General features: G+C 50.5%; 2 protein-coding genes across 3 annotated transcripts in view; one reads left to right on the forward strand and one right to left on the reverse strand.

Annotated features, from left to right (window-relative positions):
• NEK6 (NIMA related kinase 6) overlaps nt 1-10,436 on the forward strand; it is a 77,898-nt gene extending 67,462 nt beyond the window's left edge. For both annotated transcript variants that reach the window (XM_033122481.1, XM_033122480.1), the window contains exons 8-10: nt 353-447; nt 6,450-6,563; nt 9,822-10,436. In XM_033122481.1, coding sequence (XP_032978372.1) covers nt 353-447; nt 6,450-6,563; nt 9,822-9,932 — 320 coding nt within the window. In that variant the 3' untranslated portion in view covers nt 9,933-10,436. The remainder of the gene's footprint in view (nt 1-352; nt 448-6,449; nt 6,564-9,821) is intronic.
• Nucleotides 10,437-12,384: 1,948 nt separating this feature from the next.
• PSMB7 (proteasome 20S subunit beta 7) overlaps nt 12,385-27,160 on the reverse strand; it is a 56,371-nt gene continuing 41,595 nt past the window's right edge. The window contains exons 7-8 of the mRNA XM_033122482.1: nt 15,405-15,556; nt 12,385-12,625 (exon numbers count right to left, since the gene is read on the reverse strand). Coding sequence (XP_032978373.1) covers nt 12,514-12,625; nt 15,405-15,556 — 264 coding nt within the window. The 3' untranslated portion in view covers nt 12,385-12,513. The remainder of the gene's footprint in view (nt 12,626-15,404; nt 15,557-27,160) is intronic.

Below are 27,160 nucleotides of genomic sequence, written 5' to 3' on the forward strand. Positions count from 1 at the left end.
TAAAGGACATTTGGCCAGTTGCTGCCCAGAGCCTGGCTGCTGCGTTGCACTCCCCTTTTGACAGAAACACCAATCCCCAGCTGCCCAGCCCTGAGACTGGTTCTCAGGTCTGTGTGGGTCCCTGTCCCCAGCGCCTGTTAGTGCCATACAAGCATGGTATGTTAGGGCCATACCAGCATGGGACGTCCAATCTGGCCCAGCGTCTCATTTGAAAGAGGAGGGGACAGGAGGACAGGGAGAGGGGCTTCCCAGGGTCCCAGTGACACTGAGGTGGGATGTCTCTCCAGCCCCCATACCCACGTGTCCTGCCCCTGCACAGAGCATAAGCACTCGCCCCCTTGCTGTGTTTCAGTGGGGACGCCGTACTACATGTCACCAGAGAGGATCCACGAGAATGGCTACAACTTCAAGTCTGACATCTGGTCTCTGGGATGCTTGCTGTACGAGGTGAGCTCAGTGACATTTGGTAGGGCATGTGTGACAGGAGCCCAGCGGGATAGTGTTCACCCCTCCAGCTCAGGGTGGGAACCCAGGGATGCATGACGTCCGCTTGTGGCATTGGTGCCATCCAGGCCCTGTCCTTCACCCCACTCGGCCCAATGTCTGCCTGAATAGCAACGTTGGGCTAGAGGAGGTTGTCAGAGGGGCGGCCATGGCAGGCTGGGTGCTGTCTCACCTGTGGGCTGCTCAGATCTGGGAATGGAGACAGACTGGAAGCAGACAGGGAGTCCAGTGTCTGCTTGTGTGATGGAAGGAGTGGGTGGTCTGGTTGCCCCACATTTGCAGCTTTTCCTGCCTGGGTTTCCCTGCTAACTAGGCTGATTTTGTTCAGCTGTGTGTGTGTGTGTGTGTGTGTGTGTGTGTGTGTCCCATGGTATTTGGGTGAGAGACATGCAGGGTCCTGGTGTGGGCCGACTTTGGTCAGCAGAACCCGAGTTCAACGCTCAGCTCCCAATCCACCTGCTCATGGCCCCAGGGCAAGTCAGCACCCCCACTGGGAGCTCCAGTTGCCCCAAGTATAAAATGGCATCACACTTGTGCATGGTGCCTGGCTCAGGGAAGGCCCAGGGGCAGTGGAGGGCAGATCTCAGAAGCATTATTTGTCACTCCTTGCTGTCCACGAGCCCACTGACCCAGTGCAGGCCCAGCGGTGGGCGTCCGCTGCCACCTCTGGCATTAAGACTCTGCAGCTGGCCACCCTTCCCTTTATGCTTTGGCCAGAGGGAAAGCCAAAGTGTGGCTCGGCGTCTGTCCCCATGGAGGTCTCAGGTTCGTCCTCCTGCCCTCATGGATATTGTCCCTGGGTCCTTATTTTTCCATTCTGTGTTCAAGATTTCCATAAGCTGTGTCCTGCACTGTGAACGATGAGGGTCACCAAACGTAAACTAACAGACATGCAGGCCAAGCGGGGTGGGACAGGTACCCATGTCCCCAGGGCTGGTGGGAGGATGGCAGCTGCTCCCTGTGCTCGTGCCAATCCTCCAGCAGGAGAGCCAGCCCAGCTCCCTGCCCCAGCCTTTGTCTCAGCTCCTGGAGGCAGAGGCAGAGGCAGTCTGCGCCGGGCTGCAGCGCCTGCCTGGGTGGATTCTGGGCCAGGATGCCTTCCGAGTCCTCATCTCGAGCACTTTCACACATGCCTAACAAGGCAGCATCCATGTTAGTGGCTCCCCAGCATGCAGGCTCTGGTTCGCCGGGTTGATTTATTTGTTGGCAGTGTGTGGGGCCACGCGGCTTGCAGCCTGGGAGGGACATACCGTGGAAAGTCAATGAAATCAATCAGTCAAGTCCTGTGGGCATTGACATCCTAGGGGACAGTGGGCGCTGATCTCAACCTAATGGCCCTGGCCTTCCACAGAATGGGGCTTGTGTGGCTGACGTGGCCAGCCGTGGCAAGTCCCTCCGAAGGTGACAGGCGGCAGGGGCTCTGCCCGGGACTGCCACCCCTCTCCCTACTTCCCCAGCCCTGCAGGGAAGTGAAAGCAGATGTTTTCCCAGCAGACAGGAAGGGAGACGCATCTGAGCCCAGGGCTTGGTAATTGGAAGGAAACATCCCGCAGACACGACTGGAGCTCCCGCTGCACGCCCTGTGGTGTGTTCAGGGCACCAGCCTGAAGAGCTGTGACAGAGGCTCCCCCACCCACTCAGACCTCGTCTGAGGAGTCAGCACAGCCCCAGTAGAGCACACCTGGGCCAGGGTGGCCTGGGGCCTGGGGTGACAACACAGAGCCAGAGAAAAGCTGCCCCGGATGGGGAGCTTCAGTGAGAGCTGGAAGAATCAAAGCCGCTCGCCGATTTCCTGGGCTACTGAAATTGATGGCTTCACACAACATAACATTATTCCCTTAGCATTCTGGAAGCCAGAAGTCCAAAATCAGTTTCACTGGACTAAAGGCAAGGTAACATCAGGGCTGGTTCCTTCTGCCACCTCCGTTCCTGGGCTCGTGACTCCGTCCTTGAATCACTCCGTCGACATAACTCCTTCTCCTCTGTAGTCAGATGCCCCCTGCTTTCCTCTTACAAGGACACTAGTGGTAACATTTAGGGCCCACCTGGATTACCAGGGATAACCTCCCATTTGGGGATCCCTAATTGAATCACACCCACCAAATCCCTTTTGTTATATAAGGTCCACATTCCTAGGCTCCAGAGATGAGGACGTGGACCTCTTTAGGGGCCACCATTCAGCCCACCACACCCCCTTTCACCTGGGCATCCCCATGTCCCCCGAGGACCTCCTGAGGTCACCTTAAGATGATGCTGTTGACCCACAGCTAGTGAGGAGGTACCACAAAGCACTACATCTGGCCTGTGCCCTCAAGGGTAGGTGCCAAGTGGTATCTGTCTTGAAGAGGTCAGCATAGGAGAAACATGCCACACGACTCAGCAGCTGGAGCAGCACCTGCTGGAGTGAATCACAGGAATCACTTCAGGTGGCTCCCAGCTGCTGTAAGGGAGGAAACTGAGGCTTGGGGAGGTGGACAGACCTCCCAAGGCCACAGACCAAGGACAGGCCCTGATCCCCAGGCTGTCTGTCAAAGCCTGCCCTCTCCCTTCTTAGCCACCGGGTACCTGGTGGAGAGAGAGCTGGGGTCTCTGCCCGGAGCCCCTGTGAGGGGAAGGAAGCAACTTCACAGCCCCTCCTCTGCTCCAAGGAGCTCCCAGAAGAGATGCCCAAGCCTGGCCATGTTGGAAGGTCCGTGCTTTATTTTCATTACCCAGCACGCCCCGTGGAGGCGCCCAGCAGGCTGCCTGGCTCTGCAGAATTTATTTATCTACACGGGAGCTGAAGGAATTGGCTCATTCAGGGCCAGCTCCAAGATCCTAAGCTGGGGGGCCTCTCACAGCTGCCTCCAGGGGCCCATGTCAGACTGAGACCCAGCAAGAAAGGCTGGGGGACAGACAGCTGCGCCTTGTATGGAATCCTGCTGTGGAATTCTGGCTTGAGCCGGAGAATGGTCTGGAAGCCCCCTACCTCATGGGGAAGCAGGGCTGCAGAATGCTTGGCAGTGGGCTTCTGGGCTCAGCCTTCACTCCGGGATGTGATGGGGAGATAGATACTGGTGATGAGAGGGGTGTCTGAGGCCCTCAGGGTGGGCGTCAAAGGCTGTCACTGCCCTCTCTGCAGTCAGAGTCCCCTTCTCCATGAGACATCTCAGATCACCCACCAGTTTCTCAGAGCTGCCCCAGCGGGGCAAGTGCCTACACTGTCGCATTTTCCTGGCTGTGTGTCATCCTGATGAAGCCAGACAGAAAAAGTTCTGCATTTGAGGGGCAGCGCTGAGAGCCATGGCTTTGGCAGTTCTAACGAGGCAACCAGTATCAGCCCCGAAGAGCAATTTCTCTTCAGCCAGTCAGAGGTGGGTGGTCGTCGGTACGGGGAGATCTCGCCATCCGGGGTAATCGTTCTCATCCCAGTTTCTCGAACAGCCTGAGGTGCCTTCACAGCCCACGGCTCTGATCTGGGTGGAAGGCCCGTGGCGGCGGCTGGAGGGGAAGCGGGCGGGACACTGCTTCCACTAGAATCTGCATTCCTGGGTGGAGAAGTCCCTGTAAGCAGGGAGCTTTCTTGGCCTCCTCTGGCACAGCCCACTGCTGATCCTGTTCAAGAGGCTTTTCCGAAACTGTGGGGGGAGGATGCCGGCAAGGAGGGAGGCGTGATGTGAAGGAGATCGCCCCTCGCCAATTTCTAGGGCCCTTTTGGAATCCCAATCATCAAGGTTTGTGCAAATCAGCAAAGACCGGCCCAGATCGGACACATGAAAAACCAGGGCCTGCGTTAGTGGAGAAGCTTTGGAACATCCCTTTTCTACTCTGAACAGAAACTTTGCAGGAAAATCCATGTTAATCACCCCCAGGCCCCGGCGATGACTTCGGGGAGCACTCAGAGCACCCCAGGTGACTGCCTTGCAGCCTCAGCTGCTCTCTGCTGTGGCAACAGGTGTCCTTCGGAAACTGCCCAATTAACCCTTTGCACCCAAGGTTCTCATTTTAATTACTGGAAATGCATCCCCCAGGCGATGCCATTTTGCACTCAGTGGTGAAGCCAGCTTCCAGTGGGCTAGCGGTGCCTGCAGTGGGCAGGGCCACAGCACACTCATCCTTTCCTCCACATGTCAGGGCCACTCACTCCATGCAGCCTCCTCCTGAAAGGGGTCCAGATGGATTCTGGGCCCTCTCAGAGGGGCCCAAGCCCCTGGTCACAGAAGGAGAGAGGTGAGGCTGGCCTTGAATCCCCACCTGGAGGCACTCGGCCTGGCCCGGACACCTGGGCCCACAGGTGCTGCCCGGACAGACTCCTAGACTTGGGTCAGAGGGAACCCCCAAATCTCCAGGCCACACTGATGCCTCCCCAAAGGCCATTCATTTGTAAACCCAAGGACACTGCCTGGGCTCTGAAGCTTTTCTGAAGGAGGCAGGCTCTGCTTTTGGGGTCACCAGACCTGTTCACAGGGGTGAACAGAGGAAGGGGACAGACCGGGAAACTAAAGCCAATGGGCACCCACAAACCCACTACCATGGGCTCCTCCTACCCCAAGATAGGGCTTGCTGGGCCACCCTCCACGGCCCGAGGACAGAGAGGATTCCTCAGCTATCCCAACGCCCCGTCACAGCCAGAGCCCAGGACCCCTCCGCCGGAGATCTGCACAGAGTGGCCTTGGCAGCCTGGCTCTTCCAAGGGAACTAGGGCCAAACGGACAGGCAGGCACAATTACCCGACGGCACTTCATTAGCAGGAGGCGGTGGGCCGTCTTTGGCGGCAGGCAACAGTGAGCGGCAGTGACAAAAAGCACTTGAATCCCATTATGGATTAATCAGCAGATGGGGCTGCGGGCACTGTGCTGGGTTGCCATGCCACTGCCTCACGGAGCCACCCCCTGGGTCCCCCGCACCCCCAAAAGTGCTCTGAATGGTGGGGTGGGGAGTCTGGGTGCCCTCCAGAAGCGGGAGGCCTGGTAGTTCCCTGACTGGGTGAGAACCCGCTGGGGCCACCACAGTCATTTCGCTTCCCAGTGCCCCAGGAGCAGGCCTGCCTTCAGGGTGGAGCCGGTGCCACCAGCCTCATCAGAGATGCTGATGGCTCAGCTTGTGGCACCTCCTCCTGTGCCAGCCAAGCCTCACCACAGCCCTGCAGGTGGAGCCTTTGCCCATTTTACGGATGAGGAAATCAAAAGCCAGACACACAGCAAACAAGTGCTGAGCTAGGAAGCAGTGGATGGCTGCAGAGCCGGGAGCTTGCTTCCCTTCCACCCTGAAGCTTCTGTGAAGCCCAGGGTCCCAGCACCCCGCGGTGGTCAGCCGCCCACCGTCCTCCTCTGGCCTGCCCTCCCTGAGGATGTCTGGGTATCCAGGTTCCGCCACAGCAGTAGCCAGGCCTTCAGACAGCAGCTATGTAGTGGGCTGGTAAGAACGCCAGAATGCAAGTCAAAAATGAAATACCTCACCTCCCCCTGCCAAGATGTTAGTCCTTAGGTAATTTCCTAAATTTATTACTTAAATAGGCATCTTCCCACGGGTGTCTTTGGAATTGCTTTTTAGAAATATAGGACAATGCACCAGAGGGGACCTGCTGGGCCCAGGCTCCAATCCCAGTGAGCAGAGCCTCTGTTTCCCCATCTGCTATGTGTACACGACCAAAATCAGTCCTTGAGAGCTGAGGCGTGAGGCAGGGCGTGGGCTGGCCCTCAGCATTCAGCTACCCCTTCCTCACTGCCTTTAAAGTTTTGTCACTGAAACCGTTGTCCCATTTAATTTGCTTATGTAACACGGATGGTGGTAAACTGTCACTTCTGTTGAATCCCAGCTTCCTTGGGGTTTGGGGGGGAAGTCCTGCTGGACAGTCACTGTAGTGAGGCCCAGAGAAGGACCACCCCCCAATCTGGAGTGAGTGGTCCCTTTGCCCCTGGACTTCAGGCCAAAAACTCATGTCTCCCATCCCCTTCCCCGTGCAGATGGCAGCTCTCCAGAGCCCCTTCTATGGAGATAAAATGAACCTGTTCTCCCTCTGCCAGAAGATCGAGCAGTGTGACTACCCACCTCTCCCTGGAGAACATTACTCTGAGAAGGTGAGTCCGCTGCCGCCAGGGCCAGACCTGGCAAGCCCCAGGCAGCCTCGTGAGGAGGGGCAGTTCCAAAACACCACGGCCGTGGGGCTGAGCTTGGGTTCACTTAACAGGGTGGAGGAGGGAACATTTCTGGGAACGTGACTCAGAGAGGGAAAAAGTAGATTAATTTTACTGAAGAGCTTTCATGGACACCAGTCTGGGCCCCGGATTCAGGACTGTGGCTGGCCCACGGGCACAGAGACCAGCTGCAGCTGGCCGAGGAGGCCCTGTTTGCACACTTCTGCCTGTTTGGCTCCCACCCTGGGGCTCGAGTGTGAGGCTTGCTGCCGCAGGTCCGAGACGGACTCCCCATGGTGCCAGACAACAGGAACCAGACGCAGAGGCCGCAGTGGCAGGGCCCTGGCTTGTCCCACATCACTGCTGGCTGCTGCTCTGCTCCCATGACAGGAAACCACAGCAAGGAGACCAGTCTGGCCTCCGTGCTGTCACAGACCTAAGTCGCACCTTTTTACTTGCAACATTTTACACCGGGTGCAGGGTCTCTGGACAGACGCTGCAGGTCTGGCATCGGGCTATGCCAGGTACTGTGTGTGACCGTCATCTTCCTCAGTTCCATCACCTTGAAAAACAGGGCTGTTTGCCTTCATGGATAAAATCTGAGGATGAAATGAGAGGTTTACAGCACAGCACGGCTGAGGGTGTAGACAGACGCATACATAGGTTTACACACCCCCTTCACTGTTCCTGGGTGAGTCACTGACCTTTTCTATTTCCTCATCTGTAAAATGGGGATAATCCTAGAACCTGGCTCACAGGGTCAGTGTAAGGATTCAGGTGATGCATGACCAGCCTGACATTTACCCCACTGTCATCAAAAGTAGCCGCTGGATGTAGCCCAGGGCCTGGCTCAGAGCAAATGCTCTGTAAGCATAACTGTTAACATTAGTTCTATTCAAGGTTAATGCTAATAGACTGTTATTATTTCCGTCCAAGGTCAACACCAGTAGGTGTGAAGGGGAGCCTGAGACCTCCCTGGGCCTGCCCTGCCCGATCACGGGCCATTGCCTCACAATAACATCTCCCACTCAGGACCTACTGTGTTGAGTCCTCCCCCACCCCATGTCACCAGTGAAGAAACTGAGGCACAGATGGGTTAAGTCACTTGCCCAAGGTCATGTAACTTGCAAATAGTGGGATCTGAACCCAGATGGCCCTGCACCTCACCACTGTGCCATCCTGTCTCTTAATGGCACACCTCTTTAGTAGCCAGCTGTCCAGGTGGGGTAGGGGTCTGTGCAGCTTCTTGCAATCCCAATCATAAAGGCTCGAAGGCTCTGGAAGCAGCAACCACTGTTCTCCAGAGGCCTGGGTTTGGATGAGCCAACCCGCAGAGACCAGGTCTCCCGGTGTGCTCTAACCCTGTGTCCAGGCAGGGCGACCAGAAGGGTCACCCTGGCAGCTTTTGTACTAAATGCCATGCTCACTGGCTTCAGACTCCAGAGGACAGAGGAGCCGGGCCAGGAGCACAGGCCCCTGCAGGCAGTATGGCCACGACTCCACATGAGCCCCCTGGTTCAGGACCAGCAGCCTGTTGGCTGCTGCCCCTACCCCGACCCCAACCCCCACAGGGCCAGCCTGATAATTTTACTGAAGAGCTTTCACCGCCCCGACAGCAGGACTATGCGTGCTCTCTTCACGGCTTTTGCATCAGTGGCTTAGAGTTCTTCCACGTACCTTGGGGGGAAGGACTTATGCTCTAGAGTGGAAGTTGGCAGGAAAGAACTAGTTAGATTTCTTTCCCAATAGTTGCATTTGGTTTATTTTTTCTCACCTTTTGTTTAAATTTGGAAGTCTGTACTATTTGGAAGGAGCTTGGGGCCATGCAACTTGGAGCAAATCATAACTTCTGTGCCTCAGTTTCCCACCTATAAAAGGGAACCGTAATTGCTGCCTTACAGATATGAAGTTGAAATGAATAAACCCGCATGAAGCCCTCCGCCCCCTTCTCTCCTGAGTCAGTCCCTCCACCTTCATGAGCTGCAGCTCCCCGGCCTCCAGTTATGTGCAACATTTCTAGGCTGTGTGTCTGGGAGCAACAGGGGCTCCTTAGCACTCGAACCCCTCTATCACCTCTTAGAAATGGAAATAAGACACTTGATTATTTTTGTTTCTCTTGATTTCTGAAATTTTCAAACCAACATTTACTGCAGACTACGTGGTCTACTCACAAATGACAACTGGGGTCACACAGACTTCACCTGTCAGAGGCCAACCACAGCTACCTTCCTGAATACTGTAAGGTTCCGCAAAGCCTCGTCTCATCCTGGGCAGCCTGTCTCCAGGAGTGGCCAGGCCGTGGAGCTCCAGAAAGGCAGCACGCAGCTTGGAGGGATGCTCAAAATGCCTGAGCCAGAGGACCCTTGTTTGCAGCCCCAAACACCTCAGGAATGACATGGAGGGTGTACAGTAGCCCCGGGGCCTCTGCATGGCCCTCCCACCCTCCCGAGACTCCCTGGGCATGGCCACTGACTCCATGTGAGCCCCCTGGTTCAGAACCAGCCACCCACTGGCTGCTGCCCCGAACCCCCGCAGGGCCAGCCAGCCCCTCCAGCAGCAGGTATTTAAATGAAAAAATCGCAATGAGCCCAGTGATGCAAGTTAAGATGTAGGCTTTTTAAGGTCATTATTTTAATTACTATTAAAATAATTGGCACTCTGGCTATCAGAAGAGGGGAGGCATCAGAGGCTCAAGGCGCCCCTCCCCCACCCCAGGCGGGCGCAGCCTTCAGTGTCTGTATAATTAAAAGCTCCGTCTTTCACGAGCACAATAAAGAGGCCAGGGGGTAGGCAGACTGCAGCCCTGCTGCATGTTAATGCATTTATTATGATCAATAAGCCCTTGCCTTGAGTTTTGTCCTCTGGTTTGGGCATCTGCATGACTGACAGCGTGCGCGTGTGCGACACACACACACACACACACACACACTCTCTCTCTCTCTCACATATTCACCTAGCAGTGTGGACAGTTGAAAGTTCAAAGTTATTTGGAGGTAACCACTCCCAGGGTTTCAAAGCACAGCATGGCCTCTGGGGCCAGACAGACCTGGGACTGGTCCTGGCTCTGCCCGGTGGCTGTGGCCATGCACCCATCACTGTCCTAGGCGTCATCCCTCACCTTCTAGTTGCTTTGAGCACTACGAGTCCGTGCACAGTGCTGCCACAGAGCCTGAGGCTAACACGCCGTCCTCTCCCTTGCAGTTACGAGAACTGGTCAGTATGTGCATCTACCCCGACCCCAACCAGAGGCCGGACATCGGATATGTGCACCAGGTCGCCAAACAGATGCACGTGTGGACATCAAGCACCTGAACTTGGACGCGGCGTGCCGTATCAGAGCCAGCACCTCTCTGCCTGACTTGTCTTCTCTCCAAAGTGGCCACCTGGTAGCCTAGAGCAACTAGGACAAGAGACCAACTAAGACAACAGGCTTCAGCAGGTTCCCTGGAGGTGGGCGGGCTTTACAGCAGATGCTGAGTGCAGAGGGGGAGGGCAGTGTCACAAGTTACTGGTGGTCACATTCAAAGGTCCTTTCTTTAAACTGTTGTGGACTCGGCTGGGTTAACAGAGGTGTGGTTCAGCGAGCCAGGGACGCACCCCTTGTATCTGGACTGTAATGTGAATCTTTAGGATAATCTCTTCACTGACTGGTCAAGGCTGATAGTAACACAATTGCAGGAGACGGTGTGATTTGTACTGAGCCTTTGAAAATGGCTTGTAGCAGGTTCAGTTTAGCTCTTAGAATCTTTTCAAACAATCAAGCTGTGTGCTTAATTTACTCTGTCATAAAGGGATAAAGTGGGCTTAATTTTTTTCTAGTAGAGTGGAGATTTTCCTAATATTTTTATCTACGCGTATAACTCGATGAAGGAGGATGGGAACCCAGCATCAGAAGACAAAGAGTATTCGAAAGGCACAAGTGTTTTCCATGCAGTCCGGCCCCACCACCTTCTGCCAACACCTGCTCTGTACCAGGCACTTCGCCACCTGCTTAAATGCCGGCAGTTCATTTAATGATCAGTGTTAAGTGTCTTCCTCTGTGGGAAGGCAGCATGGCATACGAAAAATATAAAACATGCCCTCAGGCTGTTCTCTGTACAAGTTCTGGTCTGCAACTTCCTACCACGACCCTGGGCAACTTTCTTAGCCTCTCTGAGCCTTAGTTTCCTCATCTGTAAAATGACACCTACCTTCAGAGTGCTGACAGAATTTGAAATAAAATATGCAAGTTGTCTAGCACATTGTAGATGATTCAAAAATGGTAGCCACACACCCCTTCACAAAACTCAAGTTCATGGACCATGTACGCATAAGTCAAGGATTAATGTACAAGTGTCTTATGTGTAGGAAACTAGAAATGTGTTCCTTTATTTCTTGTTCCCAAATAGGATTAACTGTGAAGACTAATTTATAAATGTGAACTTAAGGAAAACTCAAGCTCTGAAGGAAATAGTTTGAATTTTGTCTTTATACTCAAGTTAATCCTCAAATGGTCTACGTTGTCGTCCACTAATTTGGGGACAGTTCAGCCCTCCAGAGAGAGCACACACCTGCCCGCTCCATTTGTGTCCTGGCCAGGGGCTCTGACTGCGGCCGATTCGCGGACCAGGCCTCCATGGGGACAAAGGACTCGGGCTGGGCCACTGCCCTGTTTCCATGTGTGAACTCTGTTCTACTGTAACACTGTTGGGTTGGAGGGATTTTCTTCAGATGCAACCTTTGCTTTGTACGTGTTCTCCATGTTTGAAATAAAACAGGGTGAGGGGGGTTACTTTTGTGAATGAGTACGATTCATGGATAATTTTAAAGCAGCTTCACACTGCAGCACAATTTCTTGAGCCATCTTTACAAACACAGTTTCTCAGGCTCCTGACATTTTGAGTAATCCCGAAACTTTTTCACACTTCCCAGGTCATTTTGACAGTCATCTGCCAAGCTGCTCCCCTAAATATTTTCACTGTTCTCCTACCCCCCTCCTGGCAGTTTTAACAAGGGAGGCTGGCCCCCGAGTGGGTTCTCCCTGGAAGACCTGGTGCCGGGCCTCTTTCTCATGCTGCTGGGCTCTCTGGCGGAGGAAGAGTCAAGGCCCTGCCTCCGACCTAGCACTTAACCACTGCAAGCTTTTCTGATTCCAGACAGACCTTTTGCAGATATTCTGCTTAGTTCTCAGAGCCCCTACTGCATCTCCCTTGGCAGAATGTGTGCTGCACACAGATGAACTTGCTTTCTGCATGTCATGAGAACAATTCTGCCTACTAGGACCCTCTGGAGGAGTACAATTGCAACCATTCACCAGGCCTGAGTGTTGGTGAAATAACTGTATCCTAATTATTACAAACAGTAACCCCCAAAGCAGCCCTCTGACTTCTGTGAACTTGCCAAAGTGGTGTTTACCCAGTTTCATGCAGCCATGGCAAAGCAGACTGTCCACCTACCTGCTTTTTCTTGGTACTTAGAATTGATCATGTCTATTTCTTTCCTACTTGGCTGCTGGGGTAAAAGGCTGTGCTGTACTCGTCCTAAAAAAAAAGAAAAAGCTGGGACCACCATAAACAAAGAGAAAGTAAGTTAGCACAAGGGGTGGGTATATATGTTCACCTGGAGAATCCAAGTCACCTAACCTGAGGTCCTGTCTGTTTTCAGGAGGACTGCATCGCTCCTGCTCCCACCTGAACACAGATTGGCACAGGGAGGGATTAACATCCTGAAGGGGAGGCCAGGTCGATGGGCCTTAATGGCCAAAAACCCCTCACAGCCTCCAGACCTCAGTCTGCTTTTCATTTTTTATTGGTTTCATTCAGCAAACACTGGCCGAATGAATGTCTTACAGGGGGAGTCTCCACTGACCCCCCCCCGTCTTCTAGAGCAGCAACCAGCCATCCACTGACACCATTCAGGAAGTGTCCATCGTCTGGACTGTTTCTTCCAGCACCTCAATTTCCAGGGTAGTGACTTTTTCGGTGAGAACTGCCGTGGTCCCTTTCTCACATCTGTACCGACCAGACCTAGTGAGAAAAAACAGTAGCCAAGAGTTAGGATCCCCTCAAGGGGCCCAACAGGGGGCTGGAGAGAGGGACGAGGATTCAGGGGAGGCAGCAGACAAGCCTGGACTGGAATCCTGGCTCTCCTGATTCCAGCTCTGAGACCTTGGGGGATTCAAATGCCCCAGGCTCGCTCTCAAATTTCCTTGCCCACCTCACCATCCCCAGAAGATGCTGGAAATTATTTGGTCATTGCCCTCAGGCTTTCACAACCTCCTGAAAGCACCTTTCAGTAACCAGCAGGAAGCAAGTCCTTTCATTAAGCTGCCACCGCCCTTCTCTTGTGTAGCAACAAGACTGACCTGTTACCTTAAACACTTTAAAAATATTTGGAAGTGTAAACAGTATAAAAATGACCCAGAGACAGACTCTGGGCTTGTCATGTTAGACCCCACTCTCAATAATCAAGAAAGGAGAGTTAACTGTCCCCTGCAGGGACTTGGTGGGTCACCATTAGGGCACGTTACCCAATCCCCTTCTGGGAGTGAATCTGACAGCTTTCTCTGAGCACAGGCAGTCTAGAAGATACATATGCGAACTGCTCATTCTCATGCTGGGGCGGGAATTACATTATCGTCGAACAGCAGTACAAATCCAACTGCTCCTCTGGACTGTCCTCGGCTGGGGCACTGTTTCTGTCAGCCTGGCACGGACTAACAGAAGGCTGCTGGCTGTGTCATGACCACATGGCTCCTCGAAAACCCATCCTCTCAAATGAGCACTTGTGCTCAGAAGCAGGAAGCAGAAGAGGGCGATGTTACAGAGCTCTATATAAATTCAAGAGGCTTGTGTGGCAAAGGACGGCTGGCCTTTATCTCTGCTAAGCCATCCTGTCCCCTCCACTCGCTCCTTTGCAGCAGCAGCACGTTTTTAAGATGCGCCCCCACCCCCGTTGCTGTGAAAATGTGGCTCCTTCCCCCAGGCTGGACTCTTAGCAGCTCGTCCCCTCAGAGCCAGAGCCGCCTCACCGCCCTGGGTAAGGCCTGCTTTCCACAGCACGCGGGGGTGGGGGGGCTTCTGCCTCGGGCAACAGTGGATGGCAAACCAGGGCGCAGGGGGCCGAAAGCACAGGAGCCAACGGGCATCTGCAAGGCCAGGTCCACACAGGCACTGGGCACAGGCTGCTGCCCAGGCCTAAGGCTCTGCACCCACCTGACTGTCAACCTGGGAAAGGCTCCCCTAACCCAGGCAAGTACCTCCACAGTCAGCCATGGCAGAAAAGGTGACAGTAAGATTCAACAGTGTGCTCTGTTGCTGTAGTGCCCGCGGGCACCAGGCACCGCTCCAGGGCCTGGACACGGAAGGGGTAGCAGGTTCCTGACACCTGCCAGAGCGGGCCCAGCACCTTTCCCACCACCTCACGTCATCTCACAAGCAGCCGAGGGGTCGCTTTATTTCTGTTCTCATGCGTTTAGTCTCCTTATAGACGTGTGGCCTAAGTCCTGAGGGAGTAAGACATGCCGCTGCTGCACTTCCTTTTGGATAAGGACTCCTGTGAGCAGAGGCTCCTCGTCCAGCCACAAACACTACTTCTCAATGGCTCAAATAGCTTCCAGAATTCTCCCAGCACACTGCTCAGTCTGGATGGAGTATAACCACCTCCTCCTTCCTGAACTTCATCGTGGACTTGCTCAGGTCATGCAGCATCATGCAAATAATAGGGAAGAGGGTCATGCAGGGATACTTGGCTCGCACCTCAGAGAGCTCAGCAAAATCTGCTCCCCTCAACATAGCCCCAGGCCTCAAAGGTCGCTTCCGTTCCTGCTAAAGACCCCACGGGGTCGTGGGAGATCACAGAGTCAAGCTCCATCATTTCACACAGGGAGACTGACCGGCCAGGCAATGTCCTTTCCCCAACCCCCGAGCCAGAGCTCTGGGCCCTACTAAGCACAATGCTGAGTTTCCACAATGCTGAGCGTACATGGCAGTGAGTACCTGCTGGTCCTCAACGTTCTACTCGTCCCTTGTGAATGACTTGATTTGGACTCTGAATACCCGCACTGGGAGTGAAAGCAAGCATTCCAGAAGATGCTGTGCTGGTTATCCGCAGGGGAATGCAGCTGGAAGCACAGCTCAGGGAGCCACACCTTGAGCTGCTCCGGCTCCAGGAGGGTCAGGAGCCACAGGATGGACAAGCAGCCAGGCAACTAGGCAGGGCCGCACAAGTGAGGGCCCTATCCTGTCCAACACACCAGCTAGGGCTTGTCCCCCGAGCCTGGGCTGCATCACAGAGACAGTGCCTGACGTTCAGCACATCCACAGGCTAAACGGCATGGCTCCCTCGAGCGTCGGAAGCACAGTCAGCTCCCAAGGCTAGCCTTCAGAGACTCTTAACCAGTGGTTTATAGCTGCATTAGACTTTTGCACCACTCTCAGAAAAGCTACGGGCCGGCTGCCCTGAAAAATGCACTTCACAGAATTTCACACAGCATCCAGAGGATTCTTTAAGAGACTAGAGAAAGCACAGCAGGTGGTTCAAACCTCTTCCAAGCCCCCAGCCTAGGGCTCTTTCCTGGGCCCCATTCCACTTCTCCTGTCAACATTTTATAAATTAAATCACTTTTCTACACCTGATAGCAGCCCAGAATCATAAGGCAAATAATAACTCAGAAATCTGTTGTGTAAGGCTGGTTTGGGGACACTGGATTTACTTAACATGGGTAAGAATCCAGATGCCATGGACAGGTCAAGGGTAGCCCCAGAAGTCAGGGGACCCAGGAAGAACTGTACCTCCTCCACTTACCTGGTCCCCTTCTTGTTGGGCACTGAGTACGGGCGGAGAAAATCCAACTTGCTCTTGCTGATGACACAGAGGTCAATATTACTTCCAGACCCCAAGTCATTGAAAATGCCAGCGGCAATGGCTTCACTCACCAGCTTCTTGGCATCCTCCTCCTGTGAAAAAGAATGGCAACAACAATGTCCAGCAGTGCACCAAACCACCTGTGTGGTAGGAACTGTTTTCAGTGCCCGTTTATAGATGAAAAAGAGGTCTCAAAGTAGCTCAATTTGTCGAAGCTTCCTCAGCTGGTAAGTGCAGGACCCAGGCCTTCCAAACCCCTTGTGCACACACCCGCTCTTGAACACACTGCTTCACGTCAGACAATCAGCGCATAACTGAGCACCATGCGCTGGTGGAGAGCAATTTATCATCTAAAACGGGTCAGTAAGCTCTTGTAAAGGGGGTCCAGTATATACAGTGTATATACAGTCTCTGTCATAACTACTCAACTCAGTCATGGTAGCACAAAACAGCCATACACAACCCAGAAACAAATGTGTATGGTGTGCCCTGATAAAACTTTATTAACAAAAACAGGTGGTGGGTCATATTTGCCCCATGGGCCGTAATTTACTAACTCCTGATCGAAAATGTCCAACAACAGTTAAACCTGCTTACGGGTAACATAATAAAGGGAATCACCATACAGGAAAACAGTAACTAACACCAAGACCAGCAGCGTTCCGGGAAAATGGCAGCAGAGCCCAGGGTATGACCTCTTGACGAAGAGAATGGATTGCCTCCCACTAACAAGCCTACAAGTTCACTGAAGTGATTCATTTCTTTGAATCACTCTTTCTTCTACTTCTCCTTTAAGAAGCAAGTCGAAGTCCTGAACGGTTACTGGTAAAAAGTGGATTAATTCATTTCTTGTCCAAGAAAGCCTATCATGTGCCAGGTCCTATGCCAGGAGCTCGGGCTGCAGAGATGGATGAGGCCCCAAGGTGTCCGCCCTGTAGGGGCTTTGAGTCCAGTGGGAGCATCAGACCCAAGCGACTACAATGCACTGTGATAAGGGCTAACAGATAACTGAGAAGGAGCGGTGGGAACACTGCCTCATTCAGCAAAGCTTCAGGGAGGTCTGAAGGACAGGCCATCCAACAGGCGCTCAGAAACAGGGCAGAGAAACAGAAGGCAGGCAGCGGGGGCAGCCAGGTGGGCGGGACCTAAGGGACACCAAGTGCAAGCTCTTTATGCAACAAGGACAAAAATGAACCGATCTCCCAAAGAAGGGACTCTACTTGTGCTGCCACCCCTTCCTAGTCCAGCAGGGCACTGGAGTCCATAAACATGCAAGCTGAACTAAAGAGCTCATCCAAGTAATAGCCTTTGAGAAACAAGACTCCCTGCCCCCAATTCTAGCCTGAGTTCATCAAAGGGCAGATTCGCTGACTTCACGTTGTGAAATCCAGCGACCACTCAGGGCTCCTGCTCTTGTCTGCCCTAAGCCAGGAAGTGGGATTCCAGTGGCACGAGCGCCCTCTACAGACTTGAAAGGATAGAGAAGGCTCTGCTGGAAGTGGGAACCCTCAGGAACCCCGCAGCAGGGGCTAGGAGGGCATTCTGATCCTTATTCCACCAGGTTAATTCACTTCCTGATTGGCACAGATGTGGGGCCAACGAAGCCGCTGAGCCTCTTGTGAATAAAGAGCCCCGTAAGAATTCATTCAAACAGGATCCTCTAATCAAGAAGTCTCTCCTGGGACTCCCCACAGTCTGAGGCCAAACCTTACCAGCAACCAGCGAAGGTGGTAGCACAGAAAGCATCTCAGAGGAGATGGCTGCTGCAGATCCTACTACTACAGACAACAAAAACCAACCACTAATTTAACAAATGCAACCTCACTCCAACTTGTTTCTCTTATTAAACTACCCTAGACCCTAGACCTGCACATGTGCCGTGTGTCGGGGGCATCCTACTTATTCCCCTGCTCCTGACCTACCATCTCTTCTTCCCTTCTCTTCTCTGCTGTTTTTATTATTTCCTTTGCTCTGTCATCGCTGCTTTCCTCATCATTGCTGCTGGTGCCTTAAGCCAGCCAATAGTACATGGTGGCTATCACAAATCCTGCTGGTAGCACACTTAGGACTGCAGATTCCCATTCCCCAAATTATTTTATATTGCGGGTGAGGATGGGGGAGGTGACTTAGAGGAAACAAATATACACGATATCAGGCATGCTTATCTAATGTCGATCAATCAGACTGCACACAGACACAAGAATGCTGACAGTGCTGTGACCATAGGTGAGATTTCCCCTATTCTGCAAATATTCTGTCAGTAGATAAACTCATAAAACTTAAAAATATGCAAATCTGAAATATATTATGTATAGCTTGATTTACTCATAAAATTACTATGCGTGCTGTTAAGTGTAAAGGCTTTTAAAAACTGGGAATATACCTTTTTAAATTCCTTTCCTTCCCACCAATTCTAGGGAAGATAATTCCTTAAGGGAGGAAATCTCACAGGTCCCTGCCTTCCCCCCCAGTCCTACCCTTCTCATATACACAGGACTCAAAGATGTTATGAGCCTGACATTTATTGAGCACCGCCTATAATGTGCCAAGTCCTGGGTTAGGCACATTGATGATCTTCGTTTTTATCCCTGCCCCCAATCATCCTCTGAGGTTGCTATGGTCAGAAACCGGCTGAGAGAACCAACGCCTCGCCCAAGGTCACACAGCTGGCAGCAGAACAGGTCCTTGGCTCCAGGGCCAGCATGCCCAGCACCACACCAGCTGACCAGTAACCCGTCTCAGCTGGGGGCGGGGGCTCCTGGTGAGTTGGGGGCAGTGGACAGCGGTTCCCTGATTCAGGCTATGCCCCTCTCCCACCAAGGATCTTCAGAATGCGGGCAAATTTAGGAGAGCACGGCGCTTGCCAATTTCTCTTTGGGCCGACTAGCGGTTCCTCTGATGGGGGTGGGGGAGCACCGTGTTCCCGGAACTGCCCACAGACTATCATCCAAATAAACGTTTCTACAATGAAATATGGCAGAGATCAATATTAAGATCCTAGGTCTTACTTCACATGTCCCCACCCCCACGAAAGCCCTCAAAAAATACAAACAGGCTGCAAACGACCAAGGCTCTACTGTCTACCCATTACTTATATAGTTAAAAATGTCTTCAACAAATATTTACAGACACCTACGATGTTCCAGGAACTGCTTCAGATGTCGGATACTGTCTTTTACCACGGTAGTTCCATCCCCTGAATTCTAGACACATATGCAAATAGACTACTGGGCATATTCATACTGTTTTCTTTATAGTAGAATTTCACAATTAAACAACTCTTGTCTTCAACACGTGCTACCAAATATTTAGGAAAACTATCAAGAAAAACCAGAAACTAAAAGCAAGAGGTAAGGAAAACACCACATTTTTATCTGTCTCACAACAAATGCAGGAAGCACTGTCTCCTCCTTCAGAGTTCTTTCTTCATAGGGAAATTGCACCTCCCTTTTTTGGAAGATGCAGAGTGACCTGAGTTCAGAGCAGCATCTGCCTGGAGACAGCTGCTGCTGAGGGGCTGTGACAACGACAATGGCCCTGCAGAGCCTGGGACCCCAGCTGGCTAGGCCCAGGTGCGAGGCTCCGCCACTGCAGGGGTCGGGTCCTCCCAGGCCAGCTGCTCACAGATTTACGTTACTAGTCACAGGGGAACTTGGACTCAGTGTAGACAGACCAGTAGGACTCATCCTGGCCAGCAGAAAAACAGCCCTCAGGCCGGTGTTAGTTTCCTTTTACTTTGAGCCAAAAGGCCACCAGGACCCCAGCAATCAAAAGTTAGTTGGGGGACCCAGGTTCAAGGTAATCCGGCAGATGTGGAGGCAGAGACACTGGGTTTGAACCCCCAGTTTCCTACTTAACTACTGTGCAACCTTGGGCAAGTCACTTCACCTATGAGTTCACTCCCCTTCTGTCACACAGTGATGATAAACTGGCATTTATCACAAAACTGCTGCAAGGATTAGAAAAAAGTATAGAAAGCACCTACTATGGTGCCGGGCACGTATCTGTTGCCTAACAAATAAATTATTTAAGAAAGCAACTCAGAAGGCTCCAAGAGACACAATTTATCTCTAAGCAGTGACTGTCTGCACTAAACCCGTCCAGGAGAAGGCGGTCCAAACAAACCTGCTGACAAATCTCCACACAGTGCGCTGGAGAAGTTCCTATAATAATTAATCCAAGCAAAAAGCACACTCCCTAAAAGTTCAGAGACTATAAAAGGAGCACTTCCTGCTTTATGGCTACAAAGACCAAACTAACTGGGAATATCAGTCCCCCGGGCCACCCCTGCTTCTTAAATGAGATTACAATAAGAGTGATGTACTGTACTACAAGTCAGCTGTGACAAGCAGCACTTTATAGAGCTATCTGTTTGTCTCCATCACTGCACCACACAATATGTCCCTGGACTCCAATGTGCAGCTCCATTTACCGCTACATGACAAATGGGCAGCACTTGTAAAAGGCACAAAGAGGTCCACGTCGGCCATGTAATGGTCACCACAGCTGTACCCGAGTGCTTGAGGGGACAAAACAGACCCCCAAGTTCATTAAACTGACCAGTAATGGATCTTTCAAAAAGTGCCTTAGGAATCGTACAGAAAAGGCTAAAATAAATAACTCAGCATGGAAGGCTAATCTGAAATGGTGTTTGATAAATTATTTATAACATAGGCGATTGTCTGCATTTAATATTGGAGCTACTAGTAGCATCTTTAAAAGATGATTTATGTGTTGTAATGCTATTAAACTTTATATTGGCCCACTGCTAGCTATAAAGTCTGCAGAGATTTAGAGAATGAGTTTTAAACTGTCACTGCAACATCACAGGAGATGGAGACTGTATTAAATCTTTACTTTAAACCTGTTATCTAGAGAGTTGCGTTTTGTAGACACTCACAAACTGATAGATGACCTCAGCACCTGCTATGGTGCGGGTCCAAAATAGTACTGCAAAGAAACTTTTCCACATCATTCCTGTCTACAGCTACAATCGAATTCCTCTTCTCACTTGCGTGATTTTTAGATTGGCAGTGTCACCAGAGGAAAATGTAGGTTCCCCAGCCAATGGGCACAATGGACAGCTCAGCATCAAATTAATACTCTTTAAATAAACCTACATCCAACTGTTCAGTTATGCATTCTGAACAGTACGCTTTACTTACACTGGGGGCAGGCAAAATATGAAATATGCATTTGACTGAAAACCTAATGTACTATTTTAGATACAGCTTTGGAATGTGAAAATACATGTATATGGTAAGTTAGCTGAAACAATCTATTTGTAACAAATATTTTTAATTCTTTAAAAATATAAAATTGGTTATTTGCTGGAAAACGTATTTCATTTACGTAGCCAAGGTGCTGGCGTTAAGGGAGCTGAAAGTGGAAGAAATATTCAGCGTTTTTCATGAAGAACAGAGTTCCTCTGGCTCTACTGTTTTTCAGGGCACTGGAGAGGTGTCCCTTTGCCTTCTACCCCACCATCACGCCAGGACTCAGGAGACAGTGGCTCTGCCACCTTTGCTCAAGGACATTACGGATGTGGGTGCCATCATTGCTGAGCTCTCACACAACTTTCGTCACTTTCCCTACTTGTTCTTCTATCCACAAGAACCATTTAGTTCACAATAATTTGCTCCTTTACTAAAAGCTAAGGATGTTACTCAATGAGAACTGAAGCAGTCATGTTCATCTTGGAAAAGCTGCATTCTCTCTGTCACTCTGATCTGAAACAGCAAAAAATGCTACTGTAAACGTCTGGGTGCGACCCGCGTCTGGACTCTAAAAGGGGACGGAAACTACGCCGTCTCCACCTCTGTCCCAGGCAGCTATGGCAGCAGTGCTTGGCCTGGATGGTAACAAACGAAAACATGGAACATCACCTTCAAATGCATTCATGGCTTCGCCAAACTAAAAGACGAGATTAATTATATGACCAAACAATATCAAAATAGGGGTAATTCCAAAACGGCACAAGTACCAACTGGGGACCAGGGAACAAGAGCATCCAAAGGCAGCCAGACACCCCGGAGGAGAGGCTGAAACGCAGTGTTGTCAGTGGCCGGCTGACAGGCCAAGGTTCTGACTCCGCCACTGACGCGGCCTAAAGGAGTCGTTCATGGCTGATGGTTGAATAAAATTTAAAGAGCTCAAAAAGTGTTTAAACAGTCCCCCAAAAGCAGTATGCTTCCTGCACTGTGTAGCAGACCTCATGTGTCCCATGTGTAGCCGCGTATTTTACAGTGGAAAAGGTTAATTTAATTTTTTCAGACTGGGCTGTTTGACAAAAGCAAAGGTGTCTGAGTTTTGTTTTTGGCTTGAGGTGTTGTGTAAACAAGGCCTACCTGTGTGAACACCTGGAAATTGTCAGGTGGCATCAAGCTGCAGCTGCTGCTGGGTGTGCCCAGAGAGGGGCGTGAATTAGTGACCGTGTCTTTAAGGTCTAGACGGTGAGGCCATTTCTTTCCTGGACAGCGTTTTTTGGCACCCAGGATCTCGCTGATACAAATAATGAAGGGCATGCCTGCTGTGGGTGCAGGAGTGATTTATTTAAGAGGTTTTCAGCAGGGATGGGAGGGGGTATTTTGTTCAAGGAACTGCCAACCAAGTAACTGCTAACTGGGCCTCTCTCAGGTCACTGAATGACGCTAGGAGATGTCCAAGGCTGCACAACCTCAATGGGCCACAAAAAGCCGTCACAGAGCATCAAAGAATGAGGAAAGCCCAGCAGAGCTGGGTCACTAGTGAACACGGCTCTCTCTGAGCTATAGGCGGCCCGTCGGAAGAATGGGGAGAATGCCTTTGTCCAAGGGCTGTGTGGAGGCATGATGGGACAGGATTGTCCCTGATACACAGATTTTACAAACAGAATTGTTAGAAGTTCTAGGGTAGGAGGAAAGAGGCACGGGTGTGAGGGAACTAACCTGGGCCCCCACCACATCCCTGGGTCCGAGCCAAACCCTACGTTACTTATTTAACCCATGTAATCACCACATGTACAGCAGAGGGAACTGAGGCTCTAGAAAGCTGGCTGACGCACTCAAAGCACCGTGGCTGTCTACAAGAGGGAGTCAATGATCTGTGCCAACTTGGGCCTGGCATCACCAAAGCCTGTGTCTTCCTATCCTGCCACAAGAAAATCAGTGGTGGACAAGGGGTTTTGCTGGATTCTGAGGCAGCGAATAGAAGGAAAAACACCTAAGCTTCCAGAGGGATAAGGACCAAGAGAGAGGGGAACATATTGCTTTCCACAAGGAGAAGAAATCAGCATTCATAGCATATGTATATACAAATATATATTTGCAAGGCTACATTGAATCAAATATAATCAGAGAAAAAAAACAAGAAAGATTGGGTTTAAAGACAGAGTGAGAAATATGCTCAACAATCCTCCAAATGAAAACCAAGCTGCCCCAGGTAGTAATAAGATCTTAATAATATTTCTCCCTCTCTCCACAAAACAATGAGGTCAATGGGATAACTCTGCCAATATATCCTGGAGATGCTGAAAGGGCTATATCACCTGAAAACACACGAGGAAATGAAGTGAATTTGTTCCTTGGGTCACACAATCAAGACGAAAAAGAGCCACGTTCACACTGAGCCTACCCACCCCCAAAGGCTGGAGGACGGAAACCACTACAGCATGCCTGTAGGAAGACTATTATGGGGACGATGTTTTACTGCATGACCCTGCTTGTATAGCCCAGTAAGGAGTAGGAAGGACAGGAAGGAGACCCAAGAAAATACAGGGCACCCTTGTGCTAGGAAGGTTAAAGATGGCCACACATATAAAGCAAATTTCAAATGACGCAAAACCCCTGAAAGAAATGTACAGGTCAGCTTAGTTCAGCAAGCACGTACTGAAGCCATGACACTAATACTCTCCACAGACACTGTGATAAACACAGGGGATAAGGTCTGAACAGACAGAGCCTGCCCACGGAGGATGTAGAGTCCAGAGAGGACACACAGATAAACACTCGTACAATATGGTACAAGTTACTAAGAGGCAAGCCTGACAATGGAACTACGGGTGTACAGAGGTCCCATGGGGCGCAGGTGATGGCAGACTGGGCTGCGTCTTGACATACAAGTAAATGGTAGCCAAGCCACAGGGTAGAAGTGATGACAGCAGGATGGCCATGAAAACGGGAAGGAGGAAGATGCGGCAGGTAGGTAGTTCGGTATGACTGAATGCCAGAGCAGCTCACGGGCCATCCCGAGAGCAGGCCCTTCATGCCAGCCAGTGGGAAGATGTGAACATGTTAAGCTGTCGAATGATGTAGTTCAGATCTGCGTTGTTTGAAACTGCCAAACCCTTACGTTAGTGGACACAGTGGTGAACAAGCCAAGGGCAGGCGTCAGGAAAGCAGGTGATTGTAACAGTCCCAAGGCGAGATGGTGGTGGGCCCGCGGGGGCAGGTGGGGTACAGGGCTCCCAGCAACCGTCACAGGCAATGACCCAACTCTGAACAAGCCCAGTCTTCACAGAAAGGCCTCTGTTAACTGCTTGGCAGCTGTTTTTCTGGTGGGCTGATGGGAGACAACAATTACGTTCATTACATATTCTAGATACTGGTAAGCTTCTGCGGGAGGCACTTTCTAAAGGGTGTCACCGAAAAGGGACAAAAGTAGAGCCAATGAAAGTATGCTGAGGTTGTTCTAGAAGAAAAAAAAAAGAAAAACAGGCTGGAACCAACTTGTAAATGCCATTTCACTGGTAGCAGGGCCTCTCAAAATATACCTGTCTGGCCTCTGGAGTGTGGTACAAAGAGTAAGGACTGGTTAACTGGGGGCAAGAACCAAAAGAATGTAAAAGAAAGAAGCTCTAAAGGAGAGTCATGGTCATGAGGGTTTGGCCACGTGCAAGGTCAAGTTACGAGGAAGGAGTGGACAGGCCCAAGCAAAGCAGACAAGCCCAGAGCAGACTGGAGCAGGGCGTTGGGGGTTGCGGGGTTGAGGGGAACCCGGTCTTAAGGAGCTGTAAAACCCAAATACTTCTCCATGGCCCCTGGATGAGCCCCTTTTCCTGGAACCCCAGGCACACGCCGACTTTAGACACACTCAGTTGCCTCAGGTTTTGGGGTGAAGGGGGGAGCCTCCCAAAGAAGCATGCAAAGAATCCAAAAGAATGAAGATCCAGGAGACCCGGGTATAAACGTCGTCCTGTTACATACGAGCCATGTAATCTCGGTGGTAAAGGCACTTAACATTTTTAAGTCCCAATTTTCTCATGTGCCAAAGAGGCCTAAAGCCATCCAGCACCAGGGTGGTCACGATGGCTACATTACGTACTCTGTGTACAGGAGAAAATGCCAGCGCAGTGCCTGGCATGCAGGAATCGCAGGGTGGCGCTAACCTGACTGAACTCTGCCCCTTTCTCTAATGTTCACACATACTTATCAAAAGCCTAACTCCTTCAGAACTACCAATGCAAGGGGCAACTGATAATAACTCAATCCTTTTTTTTCAACCCCCCAATTCAAAGCAAATCAATTGTGAAAGTAGCCATTATACTGCAAATGAAATTCAAAATGATGCCATAAAACGCTGTGTTCCTCACGCATCTTCCACACAGAATTTACTGCCATGTTAATAAGCGTACTAAGTAGCACATTTTCACTTATTATATTCCACTAGAAATTATATTCTAAAAGGAGGCAGAAGGAAACTTGTATTCACTGTGTAGGCACTGAGCCAAGTACATTCTTCCACTTACTCTTCCAAATGACCCTTTAAGGTAGGTACTACCCTTCGACCCATTTTACAAATCCAGAAACCAAAGCTCAGCCAGGGAAAAAGGGCTAAACTAACCCAAAGGCACATGGCCAACAACGGGAAGGTCTGAGATCCAACAGTTTTGTCTGACTCCAGAGACCAGGTTTTTTTCACTCAAGACAACAGAACCTCCAGACAATTAGACTCCTAAAACAGACGTCCATCCAGTTCTGAGATGTAACTGATAAGTCCCTTGTGAGTTTATCTTTGTAGAGTCTTTTACCTCTAAAATTCTCCCAAGTTGCAAATACATTGCTTAAATAACGCTACTCTATCATTCATCTTGCTTGCTACATGTGATAAAATTAAGACCGTCCTAATGAATTTCTCTAAAACGGAATGTACACTCATCAAATACTAAAGAAAAAGCCTATCAAACTCACGGTATCAGTCCGACATTCAAATGTTTATGTTTCCCTAAAATACATGTATAAAACCTCTCAGCAAACAGAATGAGTCTAATTGTTGTTTGACCACCCTGTATGTCAATAAGAAAGATACCATTTAACTTATTTTTCCCATCAGGCCATTTGTTGATTGTAAATCTTAACTAAAACTGACCAAGAAAAGCCAAGTGCACTTTAATTTTCTTTTAATATTTTAGGGCAGGAAGTAACCGAAGTATAAGACAGCAAACTTGTTAAACCAGACTGCAATTTACAAACATAGCTCTCCGAACAATCCCTTCAAGTACTGACTTAAGCCCGTTTACAAATGAGTTTTATATTTTATAAACTGGGGCTACAGGGGTACACAAGAGGCAAAAATTCATCTTCCAACCCAGACCTCTTCAAAGCGCATGTGCGCACTTTTCATCATGCCCTATTTCTAGTCCTCTGTCACCCCAATTCAATTTATCTGAGTTAAAAAGAAACCAGTGTATTCGTCAAAGAGTCCAAGTTAATGAGTCCTTAAATCTTTTTAATACTCTGACATCACCGAAGCTCTGATTTTAGAAAAGCTGTATTCCAACATGCTGATGGGGTGATGACGGCTACACGCGTGATCGCGTTCTTAATGGCGGCTCCAACTGGGACACAACATTCACTGCAAATCTTTTTAAAAATCTGTACCACTAGGAGGAATTTTAAAATAGCTACTTTTAGCACAACTTCATACCATTTTTTTTGTTTGTTTGTTTCTGCACAATTTTAGGGTGAGGGGAGCGTGGTATAAATTACCTCACGGCAACCCACAAGTAACATTATCTGTTAAGGTTAAAACTTTAACTACCTTCCCGCGGTCTGCTGCTGGGGTCTCATTACAGCAGGTAATCTCACATCCCGCCATGCGCAACACACTAAGTACCAGCATCTCCCAATTACACTGCAACGTAAATCTCAAAGGACATCTGAAAAGTCTACACAGCTCTGGCACCCACTGCCGAAACACACGGCCTCTAATGGAACGTGGCAGCTTTCTAACTAAATATTCACACGCAGGCCTGGGGATGCTCGGCTCGGCCTGTCCCACACTGAAGAGCGCATGCTAATTAAAAGGCCACACTGACTGGGGAAATGACCACCTGACCACTTTAGACACTGTCTGGAGTTTCGCTTTCCTATTTCCAAGTATGTTCAGTGGTCCAAACTTCCAGAATTACACAACTGAGAGAAAGTTAGAGCAGGAGTCCCCCCACGCTTTTGTGCGTGACGCCCCTCGTCTACAATGGTCTCTCCTCTTTAGCCTCCCTGTCCCACCCCTTCCTCAAACCCCAAGACAAAAAAAAATTTCCACTGAGGAATCACATGCTCTTTGAGGCCATCGTGAAGTCCCCCAGGTAGAGGCCACCAACTTCTCTTCTGTGTTTCCTCTATGGCCCCCTAATATGTACTGTTCTCATACTTTTCACGCCATGATTTCAACAGTTGTTTGTGGGCCTGTCCACCCCGCTAGGTTGTAAATGTCTGTAA

This window comes from Rhinolophus ferrumequinum, chromosome 12 (assembly GCF_004115265.2).
Source record: "Rhinolophus ferrumequinum isolate MPI-CBG mRhiFer1 chromosome 12, mRhiFer1_v1.p, whole genome shotgun sequence".
Classification (NCBI taxonomy): domain Eukaryota; kingdom Metazoa; phylum Chordata; class Mammalia; order Chiroptera; family Rhinolophidae; genus Rhinolophus; species Rhinolophus ferrumequinum.